Raw genomic sequence first — 23,291 nt, 5'->3', positions numbered from 1 at the left:
CCCCAGGATAAATTAAAGTCCAGGCTTTTTGAGATCATTGACAGCTGCTTTTTCAATAAAAATGGAACTCGTAAATATACCTACTTTGTCATTGGTCATTTGCAAAATCATTTTGTTAAAAAACATTCTGACTGTACACACAAGTACTCTGAAGTTGACATTAAAAAGATGCTTGAGTTTCTGATTGACAATATCTATGTGGTTTTTGGAGACCAGGTCTTCCAACAATCTATTGGAATTCCCATGGGTACCAATTGCGCCCCGTTATTAGCAGACCTTTTTTTGTATTCATATGAAGCAAAATTTGTCCAAAATCTTGTACGTGAAAAGAAGAAAACACTTGCTGTAGCCTTCAACTCGACATTTAGATATATCGACGACGTATTGTCAATAAACAATGGCTATTTCCATTCTTATGTCGATACGATATATCCTGGTGAACTTGAGATAAAAGATACCACAGAGTCTGACACATCTGTTTCATATTTGGATGTTTTACTTGAAAAAGACGTTAATGATAATCTAACAACCAAGCTTTATGATAAACGTGATGACTTTAACTTTTCAATCGTCAACTTCCCTTACTTATGCAGCAATATACCTTCATCACCTGCATACGGGGTATATATCTCTCAGCTGATTCGATACGCAAGAGCATGCTCTACGTATGTACAATTTCTAAAACGAGATAAATTATTGACAAATAAGTTGATGAGACAAGAATATCGGCTGTCTCGTTTAAAGTCATCATTTGGTAAGTTCTATGGTCGATACAATGACCTTGTCAGCAAATACAATTTATCATTGAGTCAAATGCTGACTGACGTTTTTCATACTAATTGTTAAGCCATTATTTACACACTGAATTGTCGACGGATTTTTCCGTTATTTCCCGATCATGACAAGGAGCACACGGCGGGTGTGACCGGTCGGCAGGGGATGCTCACTCCTCCATGGCACCTGATCCCACCTCTGATGTTTGGAGGTCCGTGTTTGCTCTGCTCCTATTTTGTATTGTTTTATGGACTTTTGAGCTTGAATACTGTTCGTTATCACCATATATTTCATTTAAGAATGATTAAGAATAAAAACAGGTCTTGCACAATTCCTAAAATTGATTAAGCTCTGTAGCTGAATTAGCTATACTGGTATAGCTTGGTTTTGCTATTCAAAACACTTTGATTTAGCTATTTAATCATACTTTTTTTAATGTACATTTTTATCAATATAGATAAAAGTTGCACTATGTTGACATGGGTATAAATTTTAAATTTTCACATTTGAGTTTTCTGAAAACAATGCATGAAGGAAAATTGCTTTTCAAAAATTGTCTCCTGAGAATTTACTATCACAGGTATATATATTTTGCAGGGGGCTATATACCTGGAGTAATCTCTCTCTCTCTCTCTCTCTCTCTCTCTCTCTCTCTCTCTCTCTCTCTAACATCTACTTGTGTCAAAAAGTGGAATTATAAGACAATTTTTTTTAATTGATGAATTTTTAGGATTTTACACTAATTCATACTGCAGCAAGAATGTTATCCCTCCCAGAAAAAATAAGTTTACTCACTGTCTTGTCTTTGATCTATATCTATAATTACAAAAGGACACAGCCAGAAGTCTTTTAACGTGGTTTGTTACAAATTTCACTTGGATCTCCTATTAATTTGCTCAAGATAAGTATTTTCAGTAGGCAGAAATGAACTTGATCAATTATGCTTGAAAAGTACTCACTGTGAACAATCACCTGACTTGTTGAAGACAGGTAAACATACCCCTCAGGGTAAAATTATCATGCAAAGGCCTGTACAAAATTGAAGTCATAATTAAATCATCATTATCTTAGTTAAAATAAGAAGAAACACACTAGAGGTGTGATGAAATATTTAGAAACACAAAGAGTTTTATTTCTCATGCAAAATATTCTTTCTTGTGTAAAACAATTGTTCAAATGAAGGGCCAAACCTTCTTTAAAGGGGAGATAAGAATGAGTGAAAATTTAATGTTATTTCAAATATCTTCTTCTGAAGAATCACTGGGCCAGAAAAGTTTAAAATTATGTGAAACTTCATTACTTAGTGTAGATTCAACTTTGTCCAAATCATGACCTTCAGGGATAGGGTGTGGCCACAATAGGGGATCAAAGTTTTGTAAACATGGGAATGTACAGTAAAACGAGCTTACAACAAAGTGCCTGGGACGGACGATTTTGCTTTTTTATAAGTGTAATTGCTTATATCCATTAAGTTTACAATATATTTTAAAAGTCACGGGGAATGAAAATTGCTTTGCTGTAAGTGCCAATTCATTATAGACTTGTTTCGCTATTAGCATGATTTACTGTATAAGAAAAAAATTCCTTCTCAAGAACCACTAGGCAAGAAAAGTTGAATCTTTTGTGAAAGTTTCATTACATAATGTAGAAACAAATTTGTTCTTTCAAAACTACTCCTCCTACGTGTTTGATGCAACAAGTAGACTATACTAGTCTAGGCCATCATTACAAATATCTTTGTTTCCCCTAACCCGACCCTAAAATTTCAAGTTGAGTAGGTAGGTAGGTAAATTATTTTTTTTTCTGACATCAGTTTTGAAAATACATTCTGAAAATTAAATAATATCTCTATAAATAAGAAAAAACAAAAGAACCCGATTTTTAAACCGAATATCATACAAATTATATTTAAAAGCAACATGTATGGTAAATTAATTCACAAATATTATTTATTTGAACTTGTGAAATATCTCAGGCCAGGCTGGCGTAAATTTATTGAAATTGAAGTTTTACAAAAAGACGAGATTCGCAAATACTCAACCATCGACCATCCGAATTAATTTTTTTCAAACCTACTGTCATCTTCGAGCGCTTACACAGATAAAATGTCAAGGGCCTCGCGTGGTGCAGTAATTCTAGTGTTTCGTGGGGCGTGGAAACTGGTCAGTCAAATGAGACCGTAAAAAACGTAGGGCCATGCAGTGTCACAGTATACATGTAGATGTTGGCACGATAAAGATCCCTTACTGATGCTTTATGATCAATGGCCATAAGTGCCGAGAAAAAGTCTAAATTAGGAGCCCTCCACCAGGCAGATGTTCAAATGTTGTCGACCCAGCAATTTTTAAAGGTATTTTAAAGCAAAGAAACAACCTATTTTCAATGGCCCAACTAAAGAAAAGAAAAATACACTGGACGTCTCAGGAAGCCGTACCATAAGCCAACTTTAAAGATTTCAACACTATTTGAAAGAGAGTACATGTACCTGTATAAACAATATTTAATTCAACCAAACCATATCTAAAATGATTAAAGTTTCATATATCTAATGTTATAGTCACGAAGTTTACCCCATAAATAAAAGGAATGAAGAAACGACATCCGAATTATATTTATCAAGATGAAATAATTATACAAAGACATATTTACAACTCCTATGGTCCTCTATAGTAAAAATAGAATCATACATGAAGTGTTTTTTTTTTAGATCGAAACGAATGAAATGCAGTGAAATTTATTGATATGCATACACAAAGTGGGCCCCTCATCTGCTCATGAGGCAGGCTTTGTCATGCTTACTACGTACGTTAATTTTAGAAGACACATTTGTAAATACCATCTTAACACTCCTTAGCCATAGTATATTTAATTCACGAAATTTTTCAAAAGTGTAGGATTCTAATACGTTAAAGATATATATTAAGATTGATACATGGCCGTTGTTTTAAAACACTAAATAACCCTCTGTGGCCACATGTTGTGGGCGCCAAATGAGAGTAAAACAAAAGCCGCCTCTCTGATAAAAAAATTTTGATGAAATTGTATTTTATAAAGTTGATAAACAATAAAAATAAATATTTGAATAATCTTATTAAAAAAACTTTTCAGTCGGCACGATTTAAGTGGGTCGGTCGCGTTAGGGGAAACAAACCTATTTTTTATTTTGGCCCTACATATTGTTTTTGTCAGGTTTCTTCTTCAATCAAATTTTGTCCGAGCCTTAACTAGACAACCCTTTGACATTAAAACTTCAAACTTGAAACTTGGAAAGGTGGTATGGAATTGGGGTTGAGGCCACCAAACTTTTTTCACCTTGACCTTTCGATAAGGTCAAGGTCAATCTTTACATAAAAAATATAGTCCAGGCTATAACCTGAGAACCCTTTGACATTAGGATTTCAAATTTGTAACATAGAAAAAAGACATTTACAAAAGATGCCTTGATTTAAAATTTTGACCTTGACTCCTTTCTTCATTCAAGGTCAAATTGAGAAGAACACCTCCAAACCATAACTTAAGAACCTTGGAACATGGAGAGGTGGTATTGAGAAAGGGTGCATGCAAACAAAATTTTTTACCCTGTTTTTATGCCCCGCCATGAATATGGCTGGTGCATAATTGTATATAGTGTTTGTCATGTCCGTCTTCCGTCCTTTCATCCTTCCGTCTGTCTTTCCGTCACGCTTTGCGTTTAGCTCTGTTTAAAGTTCAGTTTTAAAGAAACTCTCAAATATATTTTTATCAAACTTCATATGTTGATAAATATTGATGAGAACTATGTAACTGCATCAACATTTTTTGACCTTGACCTTTCCTTTGACCTTGACCTCACTTTTCTTAAATGTGTTTAGCTCAGTTTTAAATATACCATTCAAAAAAGTGTAATTAAACTTCTTACGTTGATACGTACTGATCTAAGTTATTCAACTGCATCAACATTATTTGACCTTGACCTTTCCTTTGACCTCACTTTTCTTAAATGTGTTTAGCTCAGTTTTAAATATACCATTCAAGATAGTGTATTTAAACTTCTTACGTTGTTACATATGGACGTAAGCTATTCAACTGCATCAGTATTTCTTGACATTGACATTTCCTTTGACCTTGACCTCACTTTTCTTAAATTAGAGTTTAGCTCAATTTTAAAGATACCATTCAAGAAAGTGTAATTAAACTTCATATGTTGATACATACTGATGTAAGCTATTCAATTGAATCAACATTTTTTGACCTTGACTTTTCCTTTGACTTTGACCTCACTTTTCTTAAATTAGTATTTAGTTCAGTTTTCATGAAATCATTCAAGATATTTAAATCAAACTTCATATGTTGATACATACTAATGCGAGCTATTCAACTGCATCAATATTTTTTACCTTGACCTTTTCTTTAACCTTGACCTCACTTTTCTTAAATTTGTGTCAAAATTCATAAATGGGAATATACACTTAATTTGACCGCCGAAATATGGCTAAAATATTGCCGACTCGGCATTAAACAATAATAATCAATCATTACCAATCCAAAAGATGATTAGGCTATTGTGTAAAATGTTTGAGGAGTTCTGGGAACCAGGTTCTTTTTATATCTATATAAAAAAAAATTTCGACCCCCATTTGACCCCCAGGGTGAAAATGAAAATTCCAAAACCTTATTGCACAACTACAGGACGCCACGTCGCCAGCGTGGCGCAGTGGTTAGAGCGTCTGCTCTAGAGTTGCGAGGTAAGGAGTTGATCCTTACGTCGCGGGTTTGAATCCCACTGTGGGACGTGGAGACCGGTCCTTCGGATGAGACCGTATAAACTGAGGTCCCGTGTCGAAGTAGGTGTTGGCACGAAAAAGACCCCTCACTGCTCAATGGCCGTAAGTGCCGAGCATAGGACAAAATTTGCAGCTCTCCACCGGCTAGTGGTGGCGTCTCCATATGAGTGAAAAATTCTCGAGAGGGACGTTAAACAACAAACAAACAAAACAAACAAACAGGACACCACCAACCACCTCCCAAAAGATGATTAGGCTACTGTGTAAAATGTAAGAAGAGTTCAGGGAACCAGGGGCTTTTTGCATAAAAAAAACGTCATTTTTCGACCACCATTTGACCTCCAGAGTGAAAATGAAAATTCGGAAACCTTACTGCACAATTACAGGACACCACTAACCATCTCCCAAAAGATGATTAGGCTACTGTGTAAAATGTAAGAGGAGTTCAGGGAACCAGGAGCTTTTTGCATAAAAAGCGTCATTTTTCGACCACCATTTGACCCCCAGGGTGAAAATGAAAATTCGGAAACCTTACTGCACATCTACAGGGCACCACTAACTATCTCCCAAAAGATGATTAGGCTACTGTGTAAAATGTAAGAGGAGTTTGAGAAAGAAGAGTGTGACAGACGGACGGACAGGCAGACGGACGGACGGACGGACAGACATGAGTAACAACAATATACCCGAACTTTCTTTAGAAAGTGCGGGTATAATTAATGACCTGCAACAACAACAAAAAAGGATGCTTGTGCACAATTTCACTTCATAAACACTAATGCACTTACACTTGAAACTAGTAATAAAATGAACAACAATTGCAACGATACAAATAACAAATATATTTTTTTTAAATCAATAATCATTTATTCACACAAGATGTCAAATGAATGTTACTGAAAGGCTTAGACATTCGGCTGAATGGCAGAGCTCTGCTACTCAGCCACCTTTCCGTAAACTTTGTAATCTAAATGATATTAAAATGCAGTATATTTTGAACCCATGGTTCCATAAAATTTGGCCGGATGTGACAGAATCCGGAGTGCAGGAAAAATGCAAGGATGAATTTGAAATTTATTTCCGTTGTTTAGTTAACAAGTGCAATGCATATGTTGGGAAAATATGATTAAATGAAAAAATCATTTGATATTTATGCAGTCTAAAATTATTCAAAAGTACTGCATGACTTACTGTCAATTTTCCTTTTTCGTTCACAAAGTTTGAGACTTTCAACGTGAAATGTTAACGGAGTTAATATCAATAGACAAGTGTATATCAAGTGCGGGTTTTGCAAGTCGGAAAGCGCATTCAACTTAACCATAGACACAACTATTTACGATTTGATAAAACCTTGAATTGACATTTTCACTTTTATGTAAACATTTACGTCTTCCTTTCGATGTTTTGGCGCCATTTTGAAATGAGACGTTTGAGTTTTGATCCCGAATTATATTTTGTTTTGTGAATCGTGTACCTATAATGTCATTGATTTTATGCTATATTGTTTAAATCAAGTTAAACATGTAAGCATTTTTTAAAAATCTTCTTGTAACTTAACTTTATATTTCCTCAAGTGGGTTGTGTCGCCGCAGCGTTTCAGTTCGTCTGATGACACTTATGTAAACACACGTTAGCTCATCTACCACGAAAGGTGTTAATTACATTGAAGTAACTCAGGTAAATCTGCGATAAGAGGAAATAATTATACAGGCACTTTCTAAAGAAAGTTCGGGTATATTGTTGTTACTCATGTCTGTCCGTCCGTCCGTCTGTCACACTCTCTTCTCTCAAACTCCTCTTACATTTTACACAGTAGCCTAATCTTCTTTTGGGAGATGGTTGGTGGTGTCATGTAGATGTGCAGAAAGGTTTCGGAATGGGGGTCGAAAAATGACGTTTTTTATGCAAACAGCCCCTGGTTCCCTGAACTTCTCTTACATTTTCCACAGTAGCCTAATCATCTTTTGGGAGATGGTTGGTGGTGTCCTGTAGATGTGCAGTAAGGTTTCGGAATTTTCATTTTCACCCTGGGGGTCAAACGGGGGTCGAAAAATGACGTTTATTATGCAAAAAGCCCCTGGTTCCCAGAACTCCTCTTACATTTTACACAGTAGCCTAATCATCTTTTGGAAGATGATTGGTGGTGTTTTGTAGTTGTGCAATAAGGTTTTGGAGTTTTCATTTTCACCACTGGGGTCAAATGGGGGTCGAAAAATGACAGTTTTTTTATACAACCAGAAATATGTCCATAGGACATGAATGCCCCACCAAGGGTTTATTATACCCGCACTGGCTAAAGAAAGTTCGGGTATATGGTTGTTACTCAGGTCTGTCCATCCGTCCGTCTGTCACACTCTTCTTTCTCAAACTCCTCTTACATTTTACACAATAGCCTAATCATCTTTGGGAGATGGTTGTTGGTGTCATGTAGATGTACAGTAAGGTTTTGGAATTTTCATTTTCACCTTGGGGTCAAACAGGGGTCGAAACATGACGTTTTTTATGCAAAAAGCCCCTGGTTCCCAGAACTCCTGTTACATTTTACACAGTAGCCTAATCATCTTTTGGGAAATGGTTGGTGGTGTCCTGTAGATGTGCAGTAAGGTTTTGGAATTTTCATTTCCCCCCTGGGGGTCAAATGGGGGTCAATTTAAAAAAAAAAAAATATTTGACATGTTTAAACACCCTGGTTCCCAGAACTTCCCTCATATTTTATGCACTAGCCTTAAATCATGATCATTTGGAAGATGATTGATTTTGTCCTGTGGGTGTGTAAAATGGTTTTAAAATTTGCATTTTCATTTGGATGGCAAATAGGGGCAGGAAAAAAATGGCCTCTCCATTACCCATGGGGACATGATTTGTACAAACTTGAATCTACACTTCTAGGGAATGTTTCCATATTAATCATGCTTTTGTTGTTCTTGAAAAGAAAAATTTTGAAGATTTTTTTCCCTTTTATTCCTATATAAAATTTTGATCCCTTATTGTGGCCTGACCCTATCCTCGGAGGTCATGATTTGAAAACTAGAAATATGTCCATAGGACATAAATGCCCCGCCGAATGTATATTACTAATGCAACATGAGTGTATGAAGTTTGATGAGAATATCTTGAACAGTTTCTTTAAAATTGAAACTAAAATCTAAAAAAAAAATGGATATAGATGATAAATTCTCACCAAATTATGTATTAGTGCATGATTACATAAAAATATCTTAGATTGTTTCTTTAAAACTAAGCAAAATACAAATTAAAGAGAAGGGAGGTCAAGTTCAAAGTGCAAGGTGAAAAGTTTTTGACGCAGTTGAATAATTCTTACTAATACATACCAGCATATCCGGTTTGATAAAAATATCTTGAATGATTTATTTAAAACTGAGCTTAACACTTATTTGAGAAAAGAGAGGTAAAGGTCAAAGGAAAGGTTGAGGTCAAAATGTTGATGCAGTTGAAAAGCTTACATCAGTATGTATTTATTATTAGCGTATGAAGTTTGATAAAAATATCATAAATGGTTTATTTAAAACGTAGATAAACACTAATTTAAAAAAGTGAGGTCAAGGTCAAAGGAAAAGTCAAGGTAAAAAAAAGTTGATGCAATTGATAGCTCTCAGCAGTATATATCAGCATATGAAGTTTGATAAATATATTTTGAATTGTTTATTCAAAACTGATCTAGACACTTATTTAAGAAAAGTGAGGCCAAGGTCAAAGGAAAGGTCAAGGTAAAAAAGATTGATGCAATTGAAAAGCTTACATCAGTATGTATCAGCATATGACGTTTGATTAAAGTCGGACATGACAAACACTATATGCTGCGGCCATATTCATAGCAGGGCATAAAAACTTGAATCTACACTATATATGAGGATGTTTCCATATCAAAATGACTAATAATCAAATTCAAAGAATTGTGGTCCCCTCCTAGTGGATGGGATGCCATTATTTATGACATGTTGTTTCAAATATGCACGCTCGCTCCGTGATCGGGAGGTCGTGAGTTCGAATCTCGGCCGCTACTGACCTAAGTCGATAAAAAATGGGTAGCAACTGTTCCTTCGCCATGCGCTCGGCACTTTGAAGTGAAAGTTGCGGGTCCTTCGGATGAGACCTTAAAAACCGAGGCCCCGTGTCACGGCAGGCGTTGGCACGATAAAGATCCCTCACTGCTCAATGGCCCTGAGTGCCGAGTAAAGGTCAAAATTTGAAGCCCTTTACCGGTTTATGGTGACGTCTCTCTATGAGTGAAAAATTCTCGAATGGGACGTTAAACAACATACAATCAATCAATCAAATATGCACGCCCTATCATATGTCATTCAAAAGTAATCACCAAAGTTAAAATTTTTCAAAAATTAGGTAAAACATCAAGGTCAAGGGGTAAAAAATCATAGCATGCTCAGAAACATATTGTTACATGTAATGTACATGTCAAATGTGAAAGTCCTATCTCTTCTGAATCAAAAGTTATAAGGAAATATAACATTTTTGAAAAATAGGTTAAACTTCAAGGTCAATGTCACAGAGTCGAAAGTCATGATATATTTAGAAAGGTCTTGTCACAGGTAATATACATGTATAATATGAATGCCCTATCTTTTCTCTTTCAAAATGATCAATTTAAAATAATGTTAATTTTTTTTGAAAAGTAGGTCAAACTTCCAAGGTCATGGGTTCAAAATTCATAGTATGTTTAGAAAGTCCTTGTAGGTAATGTACATGTGAAATATGAAAGCCCTATCTCTTATTATTCAAAAGTTAAATTTATTGTGACAGACGGACAGACTGACAAACGGACAGACTGAAAGACAAATGAGATTTAATGTCCCCTAGGTCCCTTTCGAGAAAACGGATGTTAATAATGCCCTTGCTGTTCTTGAGAAGACGATTTATGATGGAAAAAATCCCCTGCATTTTTCTATGTAAATCATTGGATCCCCATATGTGGCCCCACCCTACCCCAGTGGGTCATAATTTGAACAAATTTGAATCTACACTAAGTCTATGTAAAGAAAGTTTCAACTTTTTTGGCCCAGTCAGTGGTTCTTGATAAGACTTTTTAAAATGATACCACCAAATTTTCACTAATTCTTGATTATCCCCCCTTGAAAGAGGGTGTGACCCTTCAGTTGAACAAACTTGAATCCCCTTTATCCGAAGATGCTTTGTGGCAGGGTTGGTTGAAATTGGCCCAGCGGTTCTAGTGAAGAAAACAAAAATGTGAAAAGTTTACAGGCAGACAGATGGATGACAGATAAAATGTGATCAGAAAACCAGAAAAACTCAAGTTAGCTAAAAACTTATGATCACAAGTACTTGGAAAGACTTACAGTATTTGAAAAGCAGATTTTTTTTTCATGAATTGCTTTCAGAAGCTGAAAAGGTATGACTTGTATCCATGTTGAAAAAAACACTACATTTCAGAAAACAGTATGATTAAAAATAGTTATTAAAGGTGCTTTGAGTAGCAAAATAAGCTAAACTGGTATTATAGCTAATTCAACCACAGAGCTAAGTCAATTTTAAAATGTACAACCTTTTCAACTCTTAATCATTCTTGAAATATTTATATCATTCATTTCTTATTCAAGGGAGAACTAGAGACCAGAAGTATATCCGTAGACTAATAAACATGTACATGTATATTGTGTTTTTTAAGTCATTAATGTTTGTTTGTTATTAAATGTCCTTCGGGAATTTTTCACTCATATGGAGACACCACCACTTAAAATTAATGAAGACGTACAAGTCGGATTTGAGGTTAACATTCATTATAGGAGTTTTCAACAATTAAGACGTAAAGAGATAACTCCTTCCCCTCGCCCCTCCCCTTTTCATGTTTTGACATAAAAAAAATGTGAATATAATACAAATAGTTTAATGGTCCATCTCTTTGAATGATTTTCATTTCTAATTCTACATGGGTTATGGGTTGACCCAAATTCATGAATTAATTGTCAAGCAATCTTATCATTGATGCACTTTTATTTAATTTGATGTAGTCATATTGTGAACATTTCCAGTTCATTAAAAGAGTGGGGATGACCTCCAGGGGTTCATAACCTTAAACCATTAGATGTACATAACATAATAACACAAGAAACAAAATTATGTATAGTCAAATGGAAAAGTTTTCTACAATTTTGGAGTCACATGATCATTTGTCAATTCAGGGTCAGGGAGCGGCTAGGGAGATTGGATACCCCCCCCCCCCCCGGGAATTTGCAGAGTTATTTAAATAGGACTAGAAACAAATAAAAGATGACTTTGGACGCCCTCCCCCCTTTAAAAACATGGACCTCACCATCATTGTGTTTATTTTGTTTGTTTGTTTGTTTTGTTTTTTTTTTCCGGAAAAAATCCTTGATCTGTGCCTGTAACTGAATGTAATGTCGACAACGGGAGATAATTCTTCAGAATGTGAAATTCGTCTATTGTGGCATCCGATGATCCATTTGCATTTCAGTTATTTTACCCCAATCAATACTTAAACTTGTACTCACCGACTCTCCTAGGTCCTGTCAACTTCATGAAATATAATCCAATTAAAACACAAAATGAATTAATTTCCACTGATATACATGTACTAATGTGTACACCACGCTGCACCATGTGCAATGATAATGGTAAAACTAGTGCTAGTAGGGTGACGCAAGCCCAATGTGATGTAGAAATTTTCAAAAAGGTGTTCACATACATGTACAAAACAAAAACAAATTTCAAATTATCATAACAAACGATGTTTTAACGTAACTTTGCCAACTAGGCCTTTTTCCAAAAACAGGCAACTTGTGTGTGTGTGTGTGTGTGTTGGGGGGGGGGGGCAAAATTGATTGGGTATGGCTTTTCAAGGAGGTTTTTGCTAATCAAATACTAAATAAAAAGTTTGCACATTTTGATAAATTCATCAAAAATGCTATTACTAAAATAATATTATTTGTTGTTGAGAAAATAAATTTAAAAAGTTCCAATTATGGGCCAAAAATTTATATTCTTTTTTTATCAAAACCTAATTTACATCATTAATTAAATTCTGTTATTTCAGACTGGAAATGAATTAAGTAAAGGAAATACCAATAAGAGGCTCATAGGTCAAATGGTCACATGAGCATTTTATGCTCGAATTGACGAATACATGTACATGTACTGTGTAAATTATAGAATTATTATACCCCCGCTCCGAAGGAGAGGGAGGTATACTGTTTTACCCTTGTGTGTCTGTCTGTCCGTCTGTCTGTCTGTCCGTAACAAATTTTGGTCGCAGTTTTCTCAGCAACTACTCAGTGCAGATGCTTGAAATTTTAGCACAATCTTTGTTTTGGCATGCCATATGGTGGGATTCATTTTTGTACGAATCTGATGTAAACTTCCTGTTTATCCGTGCGTCTGTCCGTACCATACATAACAAATTTTGGTCGCAGTTTTCTCAGCAACTGCTCATCGCAGATGCTTGAAAATTTAGCACAGTCTTTGTCTAGGCATGCCATATGGTGGGATTCATTTTTGTACGAATCTGATGTAAACTTCCTGTTTATCCGTGAGTCTGTCCGTACCGTACATAACAAATTTTGGTCGTAGTTTTCTCAGCAACTACTCATCGCATATGCTTGAAATTTTAACACACTCTTTGTTTAGCCATGCCATATGTTGGGATTGATTAATTTTGTACAAATCCGATGTCAACTTCCTGTTTATTAGTGTGTCTGTCCGTATCATACATAACAAATTTTGGTCGCAGTTTTCTCAGCAACTACTCAACGTAGATGCTTGAAATTTTAGCACAATTTTTGTTTAGGCATGCCATATGGTGGGATTCATTTTTGTACGAATCTGATGTAAACTTCCTGTTTATCTGTGCGTCTGTCCGTACCATACATGACAAATTTTGGTCGCAGTTTTCTCAGCAACTACTCATTGCAGATGCTTGACATTTTCGCACAATTTTGTTTAGGCATGCCATATAATGGGATTCATTTTGGCACAAATCCGATGTCAACTTCCTGTTCATCCCTGCATCTGTCTGTACCATACATAACAAATTTTGGTCGTAGTTTTCTCAGCAACTACTCATCGCAGGTGCTTGAAATCTTAACACAATGTTTGTTGAGGCATGCCATATGTTGTGATTCATTTTTTACTAATCTAATGTCAATTTCCTGATTATCACTGTGTTTGTCCATAACTGAACTTGTGTATTCACATCAGAGCGGGGGTATTATTAGTGAGCATTGGCTCACAGACTTCTTGTTTTGACTTTTTCCTTGGTAATCCCAATATGAAGGAGTGTGCATTTAAAGGCAAACACATTAGTGCGGGTATTACTGTCACATGACAGCATCTAGTTACTGTTAATTATTAGTAGTTGGGACCAATTTGACCGTTCGGAATACAGAATAGACAGTATCCGGACTACACGGAATTTTTTATTCTACATATGTTAAAGAAGTGCATGTGACAAAAATTTTGAAGCCGAAATGGACAAAATTCCGGAGTACTCAGAGTCCGGATAAGACAAATTTTAATCTCTCTCTCTCTCTCTCTCTCTCTCTCTCTCTCTCTCTCTCTCTCTCTCTCTCTATCTATCTATCTATCTATCTATCTATCTATATATATATATATATATATATATATATATATATATATATATATATATATATATATATATATATATATATATATATATATATATATATATATATATATATATATATATATATATATATCTCAAAGCTAGTGCTTTCATATTTCACAGGTATATTCCTCGAGACATGACCTTACTTTGGGTACCAACATATTTGATATACATTTAAGAAAGTTCAACCTTCACTATAAGATGCCATACGGGGGCATCAGTATTTCACTAACATGTCTTTTTTTTTTTTTTTTTTTTTTTTTTTTTTTTTTTTTTTTTTTGGTCGGTTTTTTCAATTTTTTGTTTTACAATGGTTAAGTTTTGTGAATCACTCATTGATTAATGAAGCTTAGAGAGTCTAAAAACGTTCGTGCTTTCGATCACATTTCGCCATGCGCAGCTTCCTCCATGGTTAATTTTGTGGAGAACTGTTCGTTATCTCTACTTTTTCATCTCTGATATATCGTAACTCTAGAAAAATAAGAGCAATCATATCATAATAATTAACAGCCTCACTAAATTGCAGTTACAACGTACACATTCTTAAATTTGTAGGTTAAGATATTCTTCCTGAATGGTTGGCAGATTGGGAAAGGTCCGTGTTATAGGTGTAAAGCTTCCGATAAAGGCAAGTTTGTGACGGAAAAGAGAAAGCAATTTATCAAGGACAGTAACGATACCTACATTTTTGGAAAGTGGCAAGTGGAAACTGGTATTAAGAAGGATTCAATAGCATTTACCGATATAACGAATGAAGTGAACAAGATTTCAAAAGATATTGCACTGATGGTGAGTGATAAGGAAAAATGGGAATTAGAAGGTTCGGAAATTTTGCTGGACTTTCCTACAACAGAAGAAACATTTGATATCACGTAAGAATTATTTTATAAATATATATATATATATATATATATATATATATATATATATATATATATATATATATATATATATATATATATATATATATATATATATATATATAAGGACTCCAAAGTGCGATGAGACTCCAAAGCCCGATGGTCACGCCAAAGTCCAATGGTCTGCGCCAAACCCCGATGGTTAACACGCCAAAGTCTGATAGTGCAGAAAAATAATTATTTATGACGTCATAGTATTGCTGCACCAAATTGCGATGCCGCGCCACGCCGAGGTAAAATGATTTAAAACAAATTAAATGAAGTTTACGTATTTAAACTCCAAAGTAATATGGTTCAATATAAAACGCAAAAATTTATTTTTTCATTCCATTTTTTTTCCTCACAAGGGCTTTTGTTGTGTACTATATAGATTCCAAGTGTTTTAACTGGGTCATTTGTTGCTCTTATTCCATATACATTTTACATGAGTCTTTTAAGGTCCTAGGAGTATACATTCAGATTTATGTAAGTTAAGTTTAGGACCGGCAAAGATAGAGAAACTATGTATAATATCTATCACATGTTTTACAGACACTAAGTCTTTTAGAGGGTTCGTTGAATCATCAGTGTGTTGTAACATCTTAATTTCACATTGTTTATTGACTTGAAACCCTTTTACCTGTTCTGATTTATTTATTCTGATTGATAAGATTTCAGTAACTAGTATAAATAACAATGCAGAGATGGGACATCCTTGTCTAATGCCTCTTGTCATTCTAGAAGTTTTTGAAATAAAACCATTATTCTTTACTCTAAAAGTAGGATTATTGTATAGAATTGAAATCCATTTAATCAAATTTGGACCAAAATTTAATTCTTCTAATGTTTGTATCATAAATTCCCATTCAACAGTATCAAAAAGCTTTTTCAGAATCTAAAAATAATAGTAATCCATTCTCATTATGATTTTCACAATGGTCAAATATATCTTGAATTAGACGAGCATTATTCCCTATATATCGGCCTTTAATATATGCTGACTGGTCTTTATTTATCAATTTTGAAATAACACTTTGTAATCTTCTAGCCAAAACAATCGCAAATATTTTATAATCACAGTTTGTTAAGCTTATGGGTCTGTATTTTTTAAAATTACTTTTATCACCTTTTTTGTGTATCAGACTAATAACAGCTAATTTTTGAGATGATGGTAGTTCTCGATATTCAAAAGATTTAAACAGTAAATAATAAAAGTAATTTATTATATTCCAAAATAATTTGTAATATTCAATAGGTTTGCCATCTAGACCTGGTGATTTATTGTTATCCATGCTTTTAATTGCCTCTTCACACTCTCTGAGGGTAGGTTATGCCTCGCATATTTTTTGTTGTTCTGTATTAAGTTTTGTTTTTAATTCAGTTCTTTTTAGATAATGTCTTATGTCTTCAGTTTTGGGGTTTTGTGATATATACAATTTTTCATAGAAATTACATAATTGTCCCAAGATATCATTACTACTAAAGAAGGTTTGGTTATCTTGGTTAATTTTTTCAATAACATTACTTTGTTGATGTTTATTTTCTAGTTTTAAGAAGTAAGAAGAGCATTTCTCTCCACACTTAACCCAATTTGCTCTAGATCTAATGTATGCTCCTTCTAATTTCTTTTATCATAGATCTGTTGTAATTCTTTTTCTAACTTACATTTTTCTTGATTATTAATTTCATTAAAAGGTCTATTTTCAATATTTGTAATTCTCTTTTCAATTTCTTTTACTCTTTGTTTGGTACTCTTACTTTTGGTTTTAGAGTAGGTTATAGAGTACTCTTAAACAATAAGTTTAACCATTTTCCATCTTTCTTGTGGACATTTTACATCTCTAAGCTCTAGTTTTTTATTTTTAAAAATGTCTTTTAGTTGTTTACAGAAGTCCTCATTTATTAGATATGAAATATTCATTTTCCAATATCCACAACCTCTCTTGTTTTTCTGGAGAATAAAATCTATTTTTAGCCCTAGATGATCATTCATCCTATTGTTTTTTACTCTGGGACATTTTCTTAAAGAAAAAGAATCTACAGAAAATGAAAACCTTTCTGCAAATAAAATATAGTCTATTCTGCTACTTGGAGTATTGTTTGCATTGCACCAAGTAAGACCAGGTTTATTTTCATGAATTTTTTTCCAACCATCTATTAATTTTAACTGTTTGATTAAAGAGTTTAATTGTGTTTTGCTTGAATCAGTAGTCTGATTATGGTTGTCTATATTACAATTTAGATCTCCACGTACAATCAGGTTTTCTATACTTGTTGATACCTTTAAAGCATGGGAAAAAAGAAAGTTGACTATTTTTGGTAAGAAAGAAATTGTAAATAATCTTATCATATCAAAATTTCAGTATATAGCTAGTATTCTTCCTAACCCTCCCGAAGAATATTTCAAACAAATCAATAGAACAATTTATAATCTTATTTGGAATGCTAAAGATAGGATAAAAAGGAATACCCTTATAGGAAAAGAGCAGGATGGTGGTATTAATATCTTTGATGTTGAAACAAAGTTCCTCTCTGCAAAAGCTTCTTGGATTCCAAGAATTCTTAAATCCAACAATCGTTTAGTGTCTTTTATACAAAACATTCTTAGTAAAGAAAAATTGACTCTTGACTACTTACTCAAAACAAATCTGCAAGATATTAAAGACTATCAAGAATTAAATTTCCTTCCTTGTTTCTACAAAGAAGCACTGTGTGCATTCAATAAATGCAAAAAAAAAAAAAAAAAAAAAAAAAAAAAAAAGATATGAAAAAAATATCCACAGATGAGTTCCTGTCATTACCTATTTGGAAAAACACATTATTCATGTATAAAAACAAGCCAATATTTCTATCAAACTGGAAAAAACCAGGTGTGTTATACACAAAAGATCTTTTTGATATAAATGGAAGATTACAAGATATTTCATACTTTTTAGAAAAAATCTTAGATAAAAGAAATATATTCTGTGAATATTTCATTATGAAATCAGTGTTTAACAAATACTCTAAGATTTTTGAATGTAGAAAAACTCAGCATGTCAACATTTAAAAAATAATCATTTTGCTTTATTTTATGGAGATATTTATTGTAATTTTGAGACCAAAGAAATTTCACCAACCTGTAACTGTAAAATACTGGGCTGATCTATTTGATATTCCTAGATCAATGTGGCCAAAAATTTTTCATATGAAAATTACCAAAATGTTTGATAGACAAATTGCAGAAACTCAGCTATCTGAAATGTTGAACATACTCATTTCTTATATAGCTCTGAAAATATTTAAAAATAAAATGAAATGTCGTGTAAATTGTGAACCATGTATTACTGAAAATTTGATAAAATTTGTGAAGAGCAATTTATTGATGTACTATAATATTATAAAAATGTCATATAAAAATTTCAAATTAGTGAAATGTGTATAAATGTTTAAAGACATATATAATCCATAGTTAATAGAGCATTTTTCCTTCATGTTATAATTACATAAAAACTTATGAAATCCAATGCTTCTTGGGTAGCCTGTCCTAAGAAGCATGTTAACAAGTGGGGGTCAATATGGACTTTGGAAGGCGAAATGGGACCTCTGTGATAACACGGATTTCATAAGCGGTAATTTTTTATACACATAACATGTAGATTTTAATTTTACCTCGAGTCTTTTGCAATATTTGACTGTTTAAAAAAAAAGTTGAGGATAACTCAATGTTTATATTCAAAGTAACAACCGGATATCATTTGTACTGTAAAAATTTTGACATTATAAAACGGAAGAAAAAAATACGGAATACCTTTATTTAATTTTTGTTTAGAAATTTATCTTTTTTTTTTTTTCATTGTCATTGTACTATTATTATTTATAATATCAATGTATATATAGTTCTATGCTATCCAATCCAGAAGCTGTAGGCACATATGGTGCGGATTATAAGGGGGACTCTGGGGAGACTTTACCCCAAAATGTCTTTGTAAAATCTGAATAAAAGGAAGAAAAAAAAAAACGCAAAAATATATTGCACCACTAGCCATAATTTCTGAAGTGGTTGCGAGGTTAACCCTTACCTCTCGGATGGGTGCGAGACTAACCTTAATCTCTCTGATGGGTGCGATGCTAACCCTAATCTTTCGGATGGGTGCGAGTCTGAACCTAATCTCTTTGATGTGTGCGAGGCTAACCCTAATCGGTCAAAAAGTCTGTTACACATCCTGGATGGGAGAGAAACTAACCCTAATCAGTCAAACCTCTTTTGGGGTGCAAGACTAAAACTATTCAATCTAATAGTCTATATAAGGATTAACCCTTTATGTCCTGGGTAAGTGCAACCTATCCTCTAATCAGTGTAATTGTGCAGAAGGACTAACCCTTATCGGCCAAGTGGTGTGCAAGGACTAATCCTAATAACTCAGGTGAGTGCAAACATTAAGTAAAATCAGTCAAATTGTGTTCGATGACTCATCCTAAATTATTGGTTTTGAATTACGGACTATGGCGTCTAGGATTGACATCGGAATATTGTGACGTCATAAACGTTAATTGTTTCTCCGCACCATGCATTGGACTTTTGCGTGTCAGACTATCGCACTTTATCGCACGTGTATGATGGGAAACGAGCCATCGGACTTTAGCGTGACCATCGGACTTTGCCGTCCGTACCGACATCAAACCGTCGGGGTTTGGCACTGACCATCGGACTTTGGCGTCACCATAGGAGTCGAGTCCTATATATATCTATATATATAGAGAGAGAGAGAGAGAGAGAGAGAGAGAGAGAGAATAATACATACTCCTTTTTATACCACATCCCATATTAGCCCGAGACAAAAATATCAGCCATAGGGCAGATACTGGACTGATACAGGATGTGATATGGAAATGGGTATGTTTTATTATGCTAATTACATATAATAAAATACAGCAGACATCAACTTGAGAAAAATACAAATAAATAATTATGCACTGACTACTGACTAGCTTATTATAATATGAAAGAACAGTAATTTTAAGTTAAGATAATATGTGAACAAAAAATAGATGTATTATCACCGGCACTGTTTTTTAAGGTAGTATGGGATACCTCCATGTTATGACGTACTTCCGTTTGAAGTATTGTTTTGATTTGGTTGAGTGCTTGTTACAACGCGAAATGTAATAACAACGCAAAATGTAATAAACCGGGAATATTGCATTTTGCGTTATTACATTTTGCGTCGATATCAACGCAGAATATTAATAACGCAAAATGTAACAACACACTTTTTAAACCGTTCACGGTAGCTCAGTTGGTAGAGCTCGCTTCGTGATCGGGAGGTCGTGAGTTCGAATCTCGACCGCGACTTACCCAAGTCGCTAAAAAATGGGTAGCAACTGTTCCTTCGCCATGCGCTCAGCACTTTGAAGTGAAAGTTGCGGATCCTTCGGGTGAGATCTTGAAAACCGAGGTCCCGTGTCAAGGCAGGCGTTGGCACGATAAAGATCCCTCACTGATCAATGGCCTTGAGTGCCGAGTAAAGGTCAAAATTTGAAGCCCTTCACCGGTATATAGTGACGTCTCTACATGAGTGAAAAATTCTCGAATGAGACGTAAAACAACATACAATCAATCAATTACAAATAACACTTTTAAGGATTATTACATTTTGCGTCGAGATCAACGCAAAATGTAATAACAAGATTTTTGGACTATTACATTTTGCGTTGTTTCATTTTGCGTCGAGATTAAGCAAAATACAACAACGCAAAATGTAATAACACATTTTTTGGTCAGTCAGGTTGAGAATAATTTTTTTAATTGAGTAGTGGATGAAGAAAATAAACGGAAAGAAAATAAAACAAAAGGAAAAATAAACATATGCTTATTCTTACATTAGATCTGATTTCATCATATATTGATTTCATTAGCCATTTGAAATCAGTTGATATTCAAATCATAGGTGTTGCAAATAAGAAACGGCGTGCACACGCGCGTGTGTGTGCGTTGGGATGGGTTATTTCGTTGATTAGTGTATTAGTTTGCTTTTGCTTTTTCATAGGCACATGTACGAAATTTAGAAAAGATATCTATTTATTTGTACTGGCAAGTGTAAATATAGCGGAAATGGGGTTTCTTGACAATTAAGATATCACACTGTTTTACAAATCATGTGCATTGCAGACCAGCAAAAATAAAATTCTCTCTCTCTTTCTCCAATAATAAAATAGAATGTTTTTGCATGCGCATAAAAATACAATGATCAACTTACCCCTACCCCTAGCTTCTCCTCACCACACACACACACACACATGCAGTTCTAATTTGCTAAGCAATGTACACGTGCACGTTGTATATGCATATCAAGAGCTTTTAATGGACCCATGGTCAATCTTTGGTAATCAAGAATGTCAGTGATGGATATATAATTCAGACTGATTTATAAACAGACATGTCAATTAAGTTAATGTTTTATAAGTATTTAATAAAAATGTTAGAAATAGAGTTTAAAAATATACAATTAGATTTAGTAATGTCCGTTGAAGCCGTAACGTTTGTCTAATATGCTTAGTAAATCGAGTTTCCCCTTTGTTATATGTTTAAAACAATTTTGTGATGTTTCGCGTTCAAAACAATACAAAAAAAAATAATTATATTTGTTTTATTACATTTTGTTTATTACATTTTGCGTTTTCCTCAACGCAAAAAAATAAGTAACGCAAAATGTAACTACCAAAGAGTCCATAATTACATTTTGCATCGAGATCAACGCATAATGTAATAACGCAAATGTAATAATTCGAAAATTGTTTTATTACATTTTGCGTTATTACATTTTTTGTTGATCTCGACGCAAAATGTAATAACGCAAAATGCAATAATCCAAGTTTATTACATTTTGCGTTGTTATTACATTTCGCGTTGTAACAGTGCTTATTATCGGGTCAACATTTGTAGACACATTGTTTAAAAGAACACCCGGAAGCTATTTTTCACAAGACGGCATTAATAATTGTACTATGGACATTTAAAAAGCAAACCCCATAAAAGTTTAAACATCGCTGCTTTTGAACACTTTTAAGCAAAAGATGTTTAAATAGCTGTACAGCACCTTGTGTGCGGTTAGGCATGAATAAGTATGATTAATTCACATTGTGCTGCATTATTACCAATCAATTATCATGTTAATCAGTACTCGTCTTTGTTATTTCATTCCAAAAGTAACTGTTTGGTCACAACTCAACTACCCGTTGTATATAGCCCCAAAACTTTTAGAACTTTGGTTCTGAAGGAGACACATCTTGGAAAGTAATTGTTCACGCATTGTTTTCAAAACAGTTCAAAGCTGAAAACTACCACTGCACAAAAGGGGGATTTTTTAAGTTTGGGGGAAAATGCTTTTAATTTCTGAAATAGCAACCAGGTTATTTCAACCCTTGAAAATTAAAGAAGGATAACTCATTCATTTGGTTCTTTTAATTCAAACATTTTTAAATGCATCTGATTAGTTTCTATTTTTTATAATTTTTTTCAATTTGTTTAGATCATTTTGTTAAATTATTTAGGCAAATTCTAATAGTTGACTACCAAGGAATGTTATCCATCTGTTTTCAAGAAATGAAGTTTCCTCATTTTTCTTTGCTTAATTTTTGTTTAAAATTGAAAAAGAAAAAATTGACTTATTTCTTGAATATTTTTGTTTTAATTTATATCAACTCTGTATAAGTTAAATCTTGCCTATAATATTAAGCTTTTGAAAAAGAATTAAATAAGAAAATCATTTTGTATTTCTCATTAAATAATTTTAAAAATATTGAAATTACAATTTTACATATTGAGATGTGAGGGTATTTCAAATCCTACTAATTTAGGTGAATAAATATGTAGGAGAAGTTTTGTCTGGTATCCCATACCACCTTAAAGCTTAATCTACTAAGGTTGTGATGTTATTAGTTATCCAGGTCCAGTTAAGGGTGTACGGGGATTTACCCTTCGGCCTCAGGGTGTATGGAATGCAACCCGGAGTAAATCCCCGCAACCCTAAAGTAGACCTGGATAACGAATTTATTTCCTATGTACCCAAATAAATTCTTTGAAAAAAAGTCCAATCAACTATCGATAAGATTTTTCTACGTCCTACAATGCATCTTGACGTCATTTTATTTTCTTTTTATCATAGAGACAGTGTGCATTGTGACTTAACTTTTTTTTAACCCCCGGCTCAAGTCGGGTGTACGGAAATTTACACCCAA

At 33.8% G+C, this 23,291-nt stretch overlaps 1 protein-coding gene across 1 annotated transcript in view; it reads left to right on the top strand.

The window, feature by feature from the left end:
- LOC133178301 (uncharacterized) overlaps positions 1–23,291 on the top strand; it is a 96,505-nt gene that overhangs the window by 5,562 nt on the left and 67,652 nt on the right. Inside the window, exon 2 of the mRNA XM_061313037.1 lies at positions 14,728–15,044. Within this exon, the coding sequence (XP_061169021.1) occupies positions 14,728–15,044 (317 nt within the window). The remainder of the gene's footprint in view (positions 1–14,727; positions 15,045–23,291) is intronic.

This window comes from Saccostrea echinata, unplaced genomic scaffold (assembly GCF_033153115.1).
Source record: "Saccostrea echinata isolate AGI-Se365-2 ecotype Australia unplaced genomic scaffold, CSIRO_AGI_Sech_v1 ptg000002l, whole genome shotgun sequence".
NCBI classification, from domain to species: Eukaryota; Metazoa; Mollusca; class Bivalvia; order Ostreida; family Ostreidae; genus Saccostrea; species Saccostrea echinata.
Note: the sequence above shows the minus strand (reverse complement) of the source record. Positions and strands in the feature narration are given on the sequence as shown.